The sequence below is a fragment of the Neofelis nebulosa genome, chromosome 5 (genome assembly GCF_028018385.1).
Source record: "Neofelis nebulosa isolate mNeoNeb1 chromosome 5, mNeoNeb1.pri, whole genome shotgun sequence".
Taxonomy (NCBI): domain Eukaryota; kingdom Metazoa; phylum Chordata; class Mammalia; order Carnivora; family Felidae; genus Neofelis; species Neofelis nebulosa.
In genome coordinates, this window is record NC_080786.1 from 98,704,233 (window position 1) to 98,719,210 (window position 14,978).

Consider the following 14,978-nt stretch of genomic DNA (forward strand, 5'->3'; position numbering starts at 1 on the left):
GCTGAAAAACATTATAAATCAGCCTTGCCACGAAGGTTGAAAAAATCGAGAGAATAAAATGTTTTCATTATGAAAGCATCTTAAATTGACCTGGGAACATTAGACAGAGTAGTAAAGGGATAAATTGTAAGTAGACATGATAAGTGAGAATCCCAGGGGTTTACCTCAGTGCATGGACCATAGTGCTCAGGTTTGATAGACTTCCGTGGTCCAGGTGCAGCTTGCTTAACCCTCAACTTCAAAAGGAGCTTTTGGTATAGGAGCAGCAATGACAGACAGGTGAACAGAAAGACAGTGTCAGGAGGGTAATACAGTAAGATCAAAGTGTTGAAGGGGAGATTGCTTATCCTAGCATTCTTTCCATCTTTGCTACAATTACAGTCCATTGTCCCTGCCCGAGTCCAGACATTAAAAAAGATTACTAAGATAAAGGAAGTGCCTTCTTATAGCTGAGACGATGAAAACCATAGAACTGATGCTCTCAGAGCTACCATCATTGGGCACTGACCATGTGCCGTCACTCTGCCAATCACTTGACATGAATGATCTCATTTAATCCTCACATCAGCCCAAGGAGGTAGGTATTATTACTCCATTGTTTCCACTGGGGCCCAGAGAAACACAGTAATTTGCCTAGGGCACACAGCTACTTGATGGTAGGACTGTGTTCCTCTCCTCTTCCCACCTCCCCAAATACTCTCTTGATCTTTTCCAATGGTTTTTGGGGAAAGAGAATAAGGAAATGGTTACCATTCCCCCCAAAATTGAGGGGAAAGCATCATTGGTCTAAATTGTCATGATTCAATGACTGAGTAATTATTTATCAAAAGGAGATTCTGACTAATTCTTTCCTATCCATCCAGGCTGATAAGTGGAAGGCATGTTAATGTGCAGGAGAGGGTGGGAGCCCAGTGAAGAGAGAAAATTGGGAGAGGGAGATGGAAGAGAGCACTCGCCTCTCAACAGCCCCAGGAGCCTGATAAGAGCTCACACGGATAAAATATTTATTTTCCATATGTTGCAGAAAGCACTGCCATCACTGTATGTGTGCAATATGTGCAAAGAAGTATGAAATATATACATCAAATGCCACCGATCTGGTTAATTTCCACGCGTTTAACATGCCTAATACCTACCATCTCATCAATATGTTTCAATGCATATTTCTTTCCACACGCAATATGTCTAGTAAGGAAAGAGCCAGCATCATCCACAACCTTACTCATTGCTATGTTTCAGCCCAAAGCTTGTTGCCAGGGCCGGCACAATGAGAGTTAAAAACCAGCCACCAGTCACCTTAAAATGCCTTTCCAGTTCTTGAAGCAGCCCTTTTTCTCGTAAGAGAAATGTATGCAGTGGGGAGATGAAAATGTTTTTGTTCTCTTTGGACAATTGGGAGATACTCAGTGAGAATGTCAGAACTGACCGTTGAAAGGCAGGTGCCTCCAGCCACACTTTTTTTTTTTTTTTTTTTTTTTTTGAATGCAGAGCTCCACCAGTGTGGCGGGAGGAAGTGCACAATGATTGGTCTGTTTCTCTGTGGAAGTGTTCAGGGTACACCCAGTTTTGCTTTGCATATATTTACGAAACATCTGCCCTTTTCTTGTTCTTAAATCCTTCCCCCTCACCATCCCCCTTTCCCCTTTCTCCCGGTTTCTTTCTTTGTTGTTGTTGGCTTGTCTAACTTTTTCATTGGAGCTTTCATTTTCCGGTTGAGGGGCGACTTCATCAGAGTGTATAATTTTAACATTGAGGGAGGGAGGAAGGGAGGGAGAGAGGGAAGAGAGAGAGAGAGGGAGAGAGAGAGAGAGAATGAGAACTGAAAAGAAAGAAAGAGGCTGAGCGGACAGAGCTTGGCAAACCAACCTTTGGCATGGTGACTGGGAAGAAGGTTCTGGTCTGGTAGGGAGTTTGCCTCTCTGACATGCTGCCCCAAGTCTCCTGTGTGCTGCTGCCCTCTAAAGGCTCCAAGGAATAATGCAGAGCCACAGAGGCTTGGACAGAGTTACCCTCAGATGTGCCATGTTTATATAATTCTTTTTACACAACCAAAGAAGGTATTTTCGATTAATTACTACAGGACTTGCTCTTTCCTCCTTAATAAACTACGAACTGAAAAAATGGGGTCAAAATAACAGCACCTGTGCGTGTCTAGACACAGCCTGCTGCTACGTTTCAGTGTCTCTCAGCTCCAGGGAAAGGAGTCCAACAGAACTATTAGAGAGGGTGAGGAGGGAAATGAGTTGCTTCTAAGGACAGTGAGTGGCTCTCTGTTATCTGTGAAGTTGGGAAAAGCCCAGTGGTATAAGGATAAGCAAATGAGGGAGTGAACCAAAAGGTTGAATTTTCAATATTTTCATTTGTAGAGGTGGCTTTCAATGCCCCTGTACTATGAATGTTCTCTGAGTGCTATCCTTGAGACAACAAACAAGAGGGTGTGGTGCGAAATGTCAGGTAGGAAGCAGGATCAAATCTAGGGAAGGAAGCAAGGGCATTTATATGAAGTACAATACCATTTTTGCAGCATTAAAAATGAAAGAGTGACATTGGTTGTGTGGTCATGTACACATGTTTGAAAGAGGGCTTTCTCAACTGCCTGAAACACACATCCAAAACTAGCATAGGCTTTGTCTATAAGCGTCAGAAATAAATATTTTTTCTGTGCAGCGATATCTGTCATTAGTATTTCATCCTGATATTTAAATGACTCAGGAAGACCAAGCTCGCTTCAGGGAGCGAAATTGTCCTCTTCTTATCGAATGCCCTTCATGGATTCAAAGGAAAAGCAGCAATGTAGATTTCACTGCTGCATAAAGTGTAGGAAACTTAATTGGGATTTAGACGAGGACTATTCTCAAAATATACTACATCTCAATTCCGCTTCATTCCATCAACAAACAAATACTGAATGACAGCTTTGTCTAAGCTACTCTGATGAACAGAACACACTAGAGAGCAAACTCTGGGAAGGTAGCAACCACGCTCGTTGCATCCCCTAACCTATGCAGGCACACCATAGGCACATGATATTTATAAGATGACTATGTGAATAGAGGAATAGTGGGAGGGAAGGAAGAAGGAAGGAAAGGATGAACACAGAGGATTTAAAAATCACTAAGACATTTCCCTCAGAGAGTTTACAGTCTCATAGGAGCGATGACCACATAAATAATTATCATTGAAACAAAAATTTAGTGAGTAAAATAGGGAAAAGTAAAAAATTTTTGGAATTTCAGAAAAAGGTGGGAGGGAGTTGAATCTCAAAGAGAGAGAGAGAGAGAGATTCTATCTGGTAGAGGGGGGAATCAAGACAGTTAAAAGATAAATACAATTTCAACAGAGTTGAAGGGAAATAACTTGAAGAAAGATGTAGAGCCAAGGATGTTCAGATTCCCAAAGATGTTCTACAAATAATAAAAAAACTTGAAAGTCCTGGGCACCTGGGTGACTCAGTAGGTTAAGTGACCAACTCTTGATTTCAGCTCAGGTCATAATCTCACGATTCATGAGATTGAGCCCCGCATCGGGCTCTGCACTGACAGTGTGGAGCCTGCTTAGGGTTCTCTCTCTCCCCTCTCTCTGCCCTTCCCCCTGCTCATGCACACACACTCTCCCACTCTCTAAATAAATAAATAAACAGAGAAGAAAAGAAAAGAAAAGACAGGAAAAAAGAAAAGAAAAGAAAAACAAAAAGAAAAGAAACTTGAAAGTCCTGTATGGCCAACATGTAGGACATGTGAGCTAAACTAGAGCATGTATAGAACTCATGTGGGGTGTCAGGCTAACCTGGTTATCTCAGAGGGGTCAAGGAGGATGGAGAGCCAATAAAAATTAACAGCAGTGTAAATAAAAGTGTTACGATGATAGCGGTGGAAATGGAAAGGAAACGTGGATGCGAAAAATATGAAGGAAGCAGTATTCTCAGGTATGGACAAATTGGCTTTAAGGCAGAGGAAGGTGTTTTTAACCTAAGGTTTCTAACCTGATGACAAACCTGGTGACAGACAACACTGATGGAAATGGGACCTTAGAGGAGGCACTAGCTTTCGATGATTAAAAAAAGGTGAGACTTTGATCTTGGATACTTTCTTAAACTGAACCCCAGAAAGTAGTCCTTGGATGTGCATGTAGACACTCAAGTCTTGGGGATTGATTCCATAGTCACCCATCCAAGAAACAGTTGGTAAAGCATTGCAATTTGTTGCTTCTCTTATTGGCTTCCTCCATACTGAAAAATATGTCTGAAAACTTCCCCTGTCTTTTCATCTTTACCATGCCATCTCTGCCTCCTGCCCTCTGAAAAAGCAGATTTGATTTCACAACCTGTTGGACGAGAAACACAGCATGCTAATCATAACACCATATTCTGCGAGGGCAGATTTTAACTACCCGGTACAACAAATTTCGATACAAAATATTCTGTATGACAAGTCCATTGCCAGGCTTATAGAAACAAGAAAGACATGGAAGCAAAGCTACTTACAACAAATTCTGTTGCACACATAATCTTGTACCGAAAAATTAAATCAAATAATTTCTCTGGTCACCAATCAAATAATGATAGAAAAAAGGCACGGAGCCATGGAAATTGGAGGGCATGTTCAGGGTATGACTAAGAATGCAGAGTGCCTAGGGCCTAGGGCACATGCAGTATAAGTTAAGTATTTCTGTGTTTATATCAGTTTCATCATCCTGGGGAGAGGACACCAGAGCCAACCACTACCTGACGTCTTTTACTTCCTTTTCCTGACCCCAAATCACAATTAGCAACAATTACTTTCTAATTCCTTTTACCCATCTCTTCACGCCCCAAATTGACAGTCGCACTCCCACACTCTACGGTCATGATGTACCAAATCAACAAACAAAGGGAATGTTAAGCTTTGGATGAGCAAAGAGTTGGAAGAGAGGATCTCCATGTGACACATTACCGCTTTACCTGCTAGCAGCTAAGCTCATCTTTTCACTTTTCATTTGCTACTTTAACAAAAACCTCCATCACTACCCTTTCATCTCTACAGCCTGCAAATTTAGATTGTGATTTGAAATTATGTGTTCATCTGAAGTAAATCTAATAACAGCAAGAAAGTTGAATGTTCCTTAATGTATTCCGTGAATAGAAACTTGAAGCTGGAAGGAACATTTAAGGCCTTCTAATCCAAGCCCTTTATTTTACAGATGAGGAAACTGAAGCCCAGAGAGGTGAAGTGAGGTGCCCAAGGCCACACAGCAAGTTAGAGGCACAGCTAGTACCATAGCTCAAGTCTCCTGACTCCCAGTCCAGTGCTCCTCCCATTACTCCACGGGTCCTGTCTCTAAGCTTCCTGACAAATGCTAGAACGGTAAACCTCCACTAGTATTTTTCCAGACCATGTTAAAACTCTTAAGGGGGAAAAAAGGATGCTTTCTTGGATAATGTCAGCCATACGTAGCTCAATCTGTCTAAAGTTCTGGGACAGGGTCTTTTTATGCAGCCAACAGAGTCCAAATGTGGTGCTGTTTGCTTGGCCCATATGCTTTCATGTGTTCCCAGTTAGGCCATTACTGGAGGGAAAAAAACAAGAATCAGCTTGTTTTAAAACAAGGGACATACTGGACTCCCTCCCATCCCCCCTCAGAAAAAAAAAAAATCAAGTTATCTTTAACAGATTCTAAAAATGCCTTTTCCCAAATATGCAGTCAGTTCCTTCAAAGGGCCCTTTGTTTATTTTCAGGAAGAAACCCAAGACAGCTGAAAACCAGAAGGCATCTGAGGAGAATGAGATTACTCAGCCGGGTGGATCCAACGCCAAGCCGGGCCTTCCCTGCCTGAACTTTGAAGCTGTTTTGTCTCCAGACCCAGCCCTCATCCACTCAACACATTCACTGACAAACTCTCACGCTCACACCGGGTCATCTGATTGTGAGTACACCAGTAAGGTGATGGTGTCTTCGCGGCGCTTGGAGCATGCTTCTCCCCTGGGTTCTGGCTTTTTTGTTTTTGCGTTCAGAACAAGCTGTTTCCTTCTGGTCTTCTAGAGTAGTCAAAAGTAACCTGCCTCCATTTTGATTCAGCCAACATCTATATTTTCAAAGCTACGGTGTATTTTAAAACCAGGTGTCCAGCCATTTGGACTCAAAAGGCTGATTAATTACATGAACCACATTTTCTTTCATAGCATCCACTCAAAAAAAAAAAAAAAAAAAAGGAAGAAGTTGTGTTACTGTTTTCTAATTATTCTTTTGTCCCCGCGATCTGAATAATGGCACTTCCACCATGACTAAATTGAACCACCAAATATGGACCTCAAAAAGCCAGTTAGACACAGGAAACATCCATTTTGAAATTACATAATACAAGTCAGCTTTGCATTAGTTATTGGAGTCTCATTTGGCTTGGCTGAATTTCCGTCTTTCCAGTTTTTAATTTATTTTGAAGTGGTTAAAGGATAGCATAAATTTACAGAAGAAAAGAGAATGGCTTCCAAGAATTCAGAATCCACCCAGACTTCACGTAGCCAATAAGCATTCAGGTTAAAAATATTTTTTAATTAAAAAAACTGCCTACGGGCTAAATTTGGAAATGGGCAGCTTAATGAGATCGTCGCTATTGAAATCACTCCATTGCTGTTTATTTTTGCTGTCTTCCCACTAATCTGAGAGTCACTTCTTCAAATTCTATTTTAAGAAAGTTGATAAATCACGTTTAGGAGCTTTTCTCTTTCTGAAGTGTAACCCAGTACTTCAAAGAGAAAGGAACATGTGTGTTGACAATGGAAAGGAATGGAATAACTTTGGGGTCCAGGCTGAAGGGATATTCCTTTTGGTCTTGAGATACCCAACAAGTATTCTGAACTGATCTCCATAAAGGATGTCTAGTAACAGGCAGAGAGCTGGTGTGTTCTTTTTTAGAAGGAGGAAGATAAGACCAAGAAAGTTTCATTTTCAAAAAAGGACTCCAGTTATGCCATTCACGAACATAAACATTATTAATTAGGAAATGAGAGTCTAAATCTCCTATTGTTATCTTCCTGACTCCACAAAGTGGGCGCAAAGCGGATGAGTCTGGGAGATCCCACTCCTTACTCGTTTCATCATAAGAGCGTCTAGGTATAGGGACAAAATGCAGGGATCGAGTTTGGGGTGAAAGGAGCTTGTTCCACTCGTGGCTGGGCTGAGACCCTACTGTCACTAGAAAATGAAACAAGAAAGAATGAGATCCAAATCTCTACAGCCCGTGTGGCTTGTACAAAGTTGCTGCCTCTACAGAGAAATCTGGGGGTCAGAAGCAAGGACTGTGTTCTGTGGACCATCGTAATAGTGACATCCTTGGCCCTTCTTGCCTGGCAGTCTCCAGCCTAATAGTAATTACAGGAAGAGTTGGAAAATAGCGTGGCACAGTGCCCATAGACATGTGCACACTGTCCCTACCTACCAGGAAGGTAGCCTGTTCCTGTGGAGAAGGGCCTGGAGCTCCTGCACGCAGATCTTCATCGCCTGGCTTTCTGCCACACCTTATGGGGAAGATTGCATAGAACCGCCTTAGCCCAGACATCCCCTGTTACAGCAAAATGAACGTTTTGCTGAATAGAGAAGGCACCGGGCTTCAGTTATTGTACTTTACCGTAAGCATCCCCTGGCCAGGCCTTGGCACCAGCGTGGATTATGTACAAGACACTGTATGAGCCTCCTGCTGCCACACAGCTCCTCGGTGACCCTGCGGGAGCCAGTAGATCTGAGCTCACAGCGAGGTGTCTGAATGCAGTTGGAAGGAGAGCAAATAGGGAGGAGAAACCTAATCTCCAGCTGCTTAGAAAGTCATTCTGATTTTGCCATTAAGATGTGTAAGTCTTCTCTTCTCTAACCTGTTGTTTCAATCGATTATACTTTTCTACAAATATATTTGGATTGTAGTGTGTCCTGATTTGAGCCTACCCTTAGAAGAAAATTGTTTTTAGGAAAGATTCACAGAAATCTGTCCATTTGGAGATTGCTTGAGAGAAGACAGGAAAGAGGTTTATTTTAAGCTGTTAAATTTTTTGGATGCTCTTCTTGCATTCAAGAAGATTTTATTTTATTTTATTTTATTTTATTTTATTTTATTTTTTTTTACTTTCAAATGTCATTCTTACCACAGATTAATTTAAAAGCCTAATTTCTTTAAGGTAAAATATTCAGCTCCTATTTAGAACTAACAGATTTGGGGCATTTAAAAATAGTGCCCTGGACTTGTTAGTCTCTTTAACTTCAGAAACATTCCACCAGTGTGTGGTGTTCCAAGCTTTCACAAGTGCCTGAATTTTTATAGCACCTTTTTATTTGTTATGTGTTTAGCAGAAGTATTCTTAGCCATGCCTTAATGCCCATTTCCCGTCAGTCATTCTAATTCTTCCCAATTTATGGATGAGAAAACTGAGAAAATTGGCACGTCTATAGATGAATGACTTACTCAGTCGTTAACTCATTTGGATACTGAGGGATGTTTATGGATTTGCTCTCACTGTGGGCAGCCTGAATTCTCTGTTCCAAGCCTATAAATGGCATTCTTGAAAATGTGCAACTACTCATATTGGTGACCGAGTTCTAAAACACAGGGGATCAGCATCCCCACAGAAGAAGGGTCCACTCAGCATATGAACCATAAGGGTGGGTCAGACGTAGTGTTGTTGCATCTGAAGGACACAGGCCAGTGTTTTAGACAAGTCTGACCCATGAAATTCTCAGTTGTCTATTTAACCTGCCGAGACACTTCAAATTTTGCAAAAGATCCCTGTAATATCCAAAACAAGAAGGAACATGGTGGAGAGAGGTTTTCCTTTGTGAGATGATGCGGTTATTATTGCTACTGGAATGTGTGCTACTTTGCAGTGCACCCACTGACAATGGCCTCTTAGTAGGATTCCCCCATGCCTTCCTAGCCTGTCACCCCCTCACCATTTCTAAAAATCCAATAGTAAATGGACTCAGATGATGATAATAATAACAGAAGGTGTTAAGAGGAGTTTTGGAATGCAAAGGGTAGAAAAGCCCTAGGTATTTGACAGAACTGGCTGAGCTCAGGCTCTCTCTTCAAATGCGTAAACAGGCCTAAACCAAGTAGGGTGGGGGGGGGGGTGAGGGGGGGGAGGGCAGACGACACTCTCCCTGTCTTGACAACTATCAAGCTGTAGTGCGTCACAGTCCTATACATGTGACAGACTCCACCAGAACGTTTACTTGCGTGCTGCCTCCAGTTTGCTTTCCCCCAAACAAGGCTCCCAATGAAAAGACAAGTGAGTCTATCCCCCACTCCTTTGGCAATCCTCCCTACTTTTGGCTGTAGATCCACCTATTCTGATGTCTTTGTTTTGTTGGAAGCTGACATCCCTGGTTACTTACCTTCTAGTGTTTTGCACCGGCCTCATCAGGCTGTCTCATTTCTTGTGCCCTTGCCAAGATGCACTTATGCATTAACAGTTTTTATTTATTTTTAATTTAACCTTTACACATTACCAAACTGTTGTGTGGGTGGGTTTAACTTTAGCTCTGTAGGTAGCATGACTCTGCTGGGGCTGAGCACCGTGGAGGAGCCTGCCCGGCCCCTCCTTTCCCTCTCTGGCCTTCTACCTTCATTGGTCTTCCCCCTCCCAATCTTCCGCTCCCCCCCCATCTCCCCCCCCCCCACCGCCACCACTCCCCATCCAAGTCCCCAAGATTAAAATTTTTAGTACACTTGGTTCAGTTTGAACTTTTAAGCAATTTTTAGGGAACAAAACAAAGAGGATTTTTTATGGCAGACTCCATTAATGCCACATTAAGGCTGACATTTTAATTACCCCAAAGTCAGGAAATGCAAAGTTCAGGTTCCCACAGCAACAGCAACTGTCCCCTTGAGTGCAGGCAGCACAGCAGACTCTTTGATTCCCTGATTACACAACACCAGGCGCGGGAACATTGTTTCTTATCCACGTATGTGGAAAGGAAAGGAACATGGTTTTTACCCTTTGTTTTTCTCCTGTAACTACAGTTGAGGCTATGGGTCTTTAGCTTCCCTCCCCAAACCATCTATATGTATTATCCTGGAACGGAAGGCTGTTATGGCCCTACATGTGCACACGGACAGAATTAAAGTTGCTGTGGGAACATTAACTCTGATTTCCGGACTTCCGTGCCAGTCACATTTAAACCATAATGTTGTAATTTTTGGCATGTAATAAATGTGCATTTCATGTACACAGACAGAAAGAAGCATAAAATGTATTTTAAAGAGCAATTAATTACTAACTTTGTGATTAAAAAACATTTGGTGCATGTTCCTTCCCATTTAGCATCAGCTGCTGGTCTTAGCCAGGCCTAATAGATGACATACTGTGTCTCATCCTGGATCTCAGATGTACTTACTGTATGTTCCTGTTCTTCTAGATAATTAATTCCCTTAGTAAAGCTGTAGGGGGAAAACAAAATGGAAGGAATATGCAAGCATGTAAATAGGGTAAAGGATATTTTGAAGGAAATGATTCATTTCTGCAAATAAACCTCTTAGTCCCTGATAAAGAGCCAGAAATCTGCTAAGTGGGTGTAGACAAAGGTTTATGGCCACCTTAGAGCATCTGGTCCAGGGCTATAAGAACAACTTGGAAGCAGATTGCCCCCCTGAATCCCGGGCATGCCCAATGGGAGAGTGATTTTACTCTGTAATAACTTTTCAGGCTTAAGGATTAAAAAGTCATTTTACTCTGGATCAACTTTTCAGCTTCTGCTCAAACTAGAAAAGTTGTAGGGAACCAGCTAAAATATGGGCTTTGCTGACGAGCCCGGTTGAGAGAGTAGTATTTTCTCTTCCTATTTGAATCCGGTTGACCCATTTGCATTGGGGAAGGAAGTGTTTCAAAAGAAATGTTTGAACAAGTTTGTGAGTGAAAGGGATCAGTAGCAATACCCTAAGGTACAGTGTTTAAAATCACAAACGCTTGGGCGTTTATTCAAGACTGGGTGAGATAGCATTCTACTAAGAGGATGTGCCGCTGAAACTCTCCAGTAACGCTTTAAGGGGAGCATGCTCATGAAGAATTTGAACCTCTGTCCTTGCTATCAATTCGTTCTCTCTCCTGCCATGCATTCCTTTTTGTTCAGTTTGTTTGCGTATGGTATTTAACCTTTAGGAAAGATACTTCAGTTTTACAAGGCTCTGATTTGCTTTTACTTGGGCTGTCTGTATGTGTGAATGTCTGTCTGTATGAGTGAAAACTCCTCAAGCAAGTTTGAAGGTCTTCTTGGCAAATTTGTGTGCGTGTTCAGAAAGTTTCCAATCAGAAAGCTGATGCAATGTAAAACCTTCCAAAATCTTCCTGAGGCACCTGTTCACATGAAAAGATTGGATTTCTGCTGGAGGTGCTCCGAAGGCAGTGTTTATAACTGAAGATCTCTGTTTGGAGTGCCAAAAAATGAAAAACATTTTGGCCCCCAAAAAACCTCCCTAACTGTTCAAAATGTATAATCAAACAAAAGCTTCATTTGGATTCAAATGCATGTATCTCAGCAGATGTGTCTAAACTAACTGGAATCCCACAGGAGCAGCTGAACTGGATTTTGGTATGTCTTGATAACTGAGAGAGTTATTCTTAGGCTTTGGAAGGACAAAAATGGTCCATCTGTGAAGAACCGTAATAGAGACATGGCAAAAAACAGCATCCTCTGAAAGAGTTTATTTATGGAATTTAGGACAAGTTGGACAATCCTGAAAACATTTTGGGGTCACACTAATTTGCAGAAGAAACATAATCAAAATTGGAGGGAATGAGTATCCACAGATAGCTATTATCCTATGGCTTTGCTATTAATTTTCTACTGGAGACCGTATCAGTTAAACAGTAAATAGAGCCATCTTTGGTACAACTATGTGTTCTCATTGTCCCCCAAGTGCCCCGCATTCCTCTTTATTCTACCTCCTATACCATAAAGAATTACATATTTACCTTTTCAGAGCTAACAGTTTAAATTGTCTTTCTGCTATATCATTAGCCAAGTAAACCTCTTACCTATTAAATGTGGATTCATTTCTTTACAGATAGTCACTCCCTTTATAAATGGTCACCTTTCTGCCTCTGAGCTAATTGATACATAATCTCTTTGGAATTATTTTTATTACCTTTGATAGCCTCTTATTTAGAGATGTCGGTGCTTAGTCCAGCACTTGCCCATGAGAAGCCCAGTTAGTTGTGGTTTTCGTTTGTTGGGTTTTTTTTGTTTTTTTGTTTTTTTTTTTTTTTTGCTCTAATTCCTAGAGTCTCTACTTAGTATATCTGGGGACACATTTATTTTTAAAAGTCTTTTTCTTGAAGTTTCATGTCACAGTTACCTCTTTTTATAAAATGGTCCCTCTTTTTCAATTTGTTCCCTCCCTACAACACAAATTTAACTGGCTGTCTTCCATGGTCACTTAATGCAATAATTTCTGGTAGTCCTCTCCCTCACTCATTCATGCATTCCTTCATTTAGTCATCCGTCAAATGCTACTGAACCCTGCTTCTATGCCAAGTCCTCAGTGAGGACAAAGGGTCAAGACAGCAACAGGACACTATCCCCTCAGTGTTCCCAAACACCCTGCTAAAACTATAAACCTGTAAGGGGGAGGAGGGAGGGTATACAAATGCAGTATTAAAGTATTCTGAAGGCGTCTGGGTGTTTCAGTCGGTTGGGCGTCCAACTCTTGATTTCGGCTCAGGTCATGATCTCACAGTTGTGGGATCAAGCCCATGTCTGACTCCATGTTGAGCATGGAGCCAGCTTAAGATTCTCTCCCTCTCTCTCTCTCTGCCGCTTTACCACTCACGCTTTCTCTCTCATACTAAATAAATAAATAATTTTTAAAGATAAAAATAAAATAAAATGAAGTAAACCGTTCCTGACGAGGGAGCCTGAAGCAGTGGAAAGGTGACATTAGGTCTGGATCATGAAAGAGCAGGTGTGTGTAAGGCAAAAGAGGGTGGGAATGGCATTCCAGACAGAAGGAACAGAAGGGAAGCCACAGGGACAGACAGAGCATGGTGTTTTCAGTAAACAGAGTAGTTCAGTTATGATACTAAAACCTTCTTAGGCTTTACTTCATTTTAATATAAACCTAATAGGACAGTTTATATGTGGGTAACATTGCCTGTCATTAAAATTCAGCTGGGCTGAATTGTATATCCCTTCTAGAGACATTTCCTTCCCAAATAAAAAGTAAAGCAAGAGCCCACTTGTTTTCTAATGGGCAAAGATGCCCTCTTTTCATACGATCAGTAGATGTAGGAAAGTATTACGAGGGACCTGGTAATACTTTTCTGATGAGTAGATTTCAAAATAACTTTCCTTGGGGCGCCTGGGTGGCGCAGTCGGTTAAGCGGCCGACTTCAGCCAGGTCATGATCTCGCGGTCTGTGAGTTCGAGCCCCGCGTCGGGCTCTGTGCTGACAGCTCGGAGCTTGGAGCCTGTTTCCAAATCTGTGTCTCCCTTTCTCTCTGCCCCTCCCCCATTCATGCTCTGTGTCTCTCTGTCCCAAAAATAAATAAAAAACGTTGAAAAAAAAAAAATTAAAAAAAAAAAAACAAAAAACAAAATAACTTTCCTTACTGAGAAAGATTCATTCTTGGAGCCACAGAGTCACCTATTCGTGTCACGCTGGAACTCTGTCACTAACTCACGGTCTCCCCAGATTCTAGCAGTCTGTCCTCTTATGAAGTCCTCCCCGGTCCCCTGGCAAATCCTGGCCCATTGCCTCAAGTTGCCCCATGCCCTATTGTCCTCCCAAATAGTGCATAAAGGTGTCTATGATTGCCCACATAGAATTGGTAAGACTGCCTGCTGATTTTCAGGACTGTATTCTTCATCTTGCCATCTCCCATCTTTAATTCTTATCTGCAGCTGCTAGTGGCAGTTTCATATGTGCTTCCTCCACTAGTGGCAAATTTCATTATATAAAATTAGTGTTCCTCCATATCTGTCAGGGATTCTCACATCCTGACTTAAAAAAAACAAAAATTTGCCTCAGAGATGGGTCATTTAGGATCAATTGAGACCATGTATGAAGATTCTAGAAATTCCTTGCTTTAAGAAATTTCAAGTCAAACCCTTCCTCCAATCACCTCACATCCAACTACCATAGTCAACCCAACCCCCCTTGTTAACTTATCAGCTAAATAAGCGCTTATTGCTTTTCTTCTGCCTCTGTATCCTTTGTTTTCTTTAAGGAATGTGTAGCACTTAGTACTTTTTACCAGCACTGAAAGAGATTAAGGTTTACCTGATCTAAATCCATTGTTATTCAGATAAGGAAACTGAGGCCCAAAGAGGGCCAGTGTCATACCAAAAGGTTTCCACATAGTGAGTGAGTGGAAGAGACAAACAGGAGCCCAACTCCTCCTCCCATCATACTGTGCAGCCTGGTACCCAGTTGGCTTCAAGGACAACTTATGTGTTCTGAACAGTCAGGACTCTTCATTTGTCAATCTACTGAATGCTTTCAATGTGGAGGACTGGATCTCTGTGTTGTGCAGGATGCAGTTTTATAAACTGGAGCCCTGTGCACAGAGACTTGGGATCTCGTAGAGAATATCATAGACATTCACAAACAACTACCCTGCAGAGTGGTTAAAGGTATGTCCCCATTTACCTGGACTCACCACAGCATTGATTCATTCACTTGGCAGGCATGTGTAGGGTACATCTTATGTGCCTCACCCTACACTGAGTTCTGTGGGGATACAAATGTAGAGACAACCAGACCCTGCCACCAAGAATCTTAAAACTTAGTGTATGTTTTTAAGTTGCCATTATATGAGATAGAAATTAGAAAGTTCATAAAATACATTATAACATGGTTAATAGTAATATCCATTCAGTTTATCAAAAAAGATTCCATTTGAACTCTCTTGAAAAACAAATAGAATTCTTTTGGCGGCATGGCATTAGGATAATATGTAAGGAGTTTGCATTTTGGTGCAAAGATGTGGACGGGTTTTAAGTAAGGGTTGCCATGCTCA

At 41.6% G+C, this 14,978-nt stretch overlaps 1 protein-coding gene across 50 annotated transcripts in view; it reads left to right on the forward strand.

Annotated features, from left to right (window-relative positions):
* Positions 1–14,978, forward strand: part of ZBTB20 (zinc finger and BTB domain containing 20) — a 777,866-nt gene that overhangs the window by 717,565 nt on the left and 45,323 nt on the right. For 49 of the 50 annotated variants that reach the window (XM_058732431.1, XM_058732419.1, XM_058732421.1 and 46 more), the window contains 2 exons: positions 5,179–5,342; positions 5,715–5,902. In XM_058732431.1, coding sequence (XP_058588414.1) covers positions 5,332–5,342; positions 5,715–5,902 — 199 coding nt within the window. In that variant the 5' untranslated portion in view covers positions 5,179–5,331. The remainder of the gene's footprint in view (positions 1–5,178; positions 5,343–5,714; positions 5,903–14,978) is intronic. The other variant, XM_058732464.1, reaches the window with a different exon arrangement.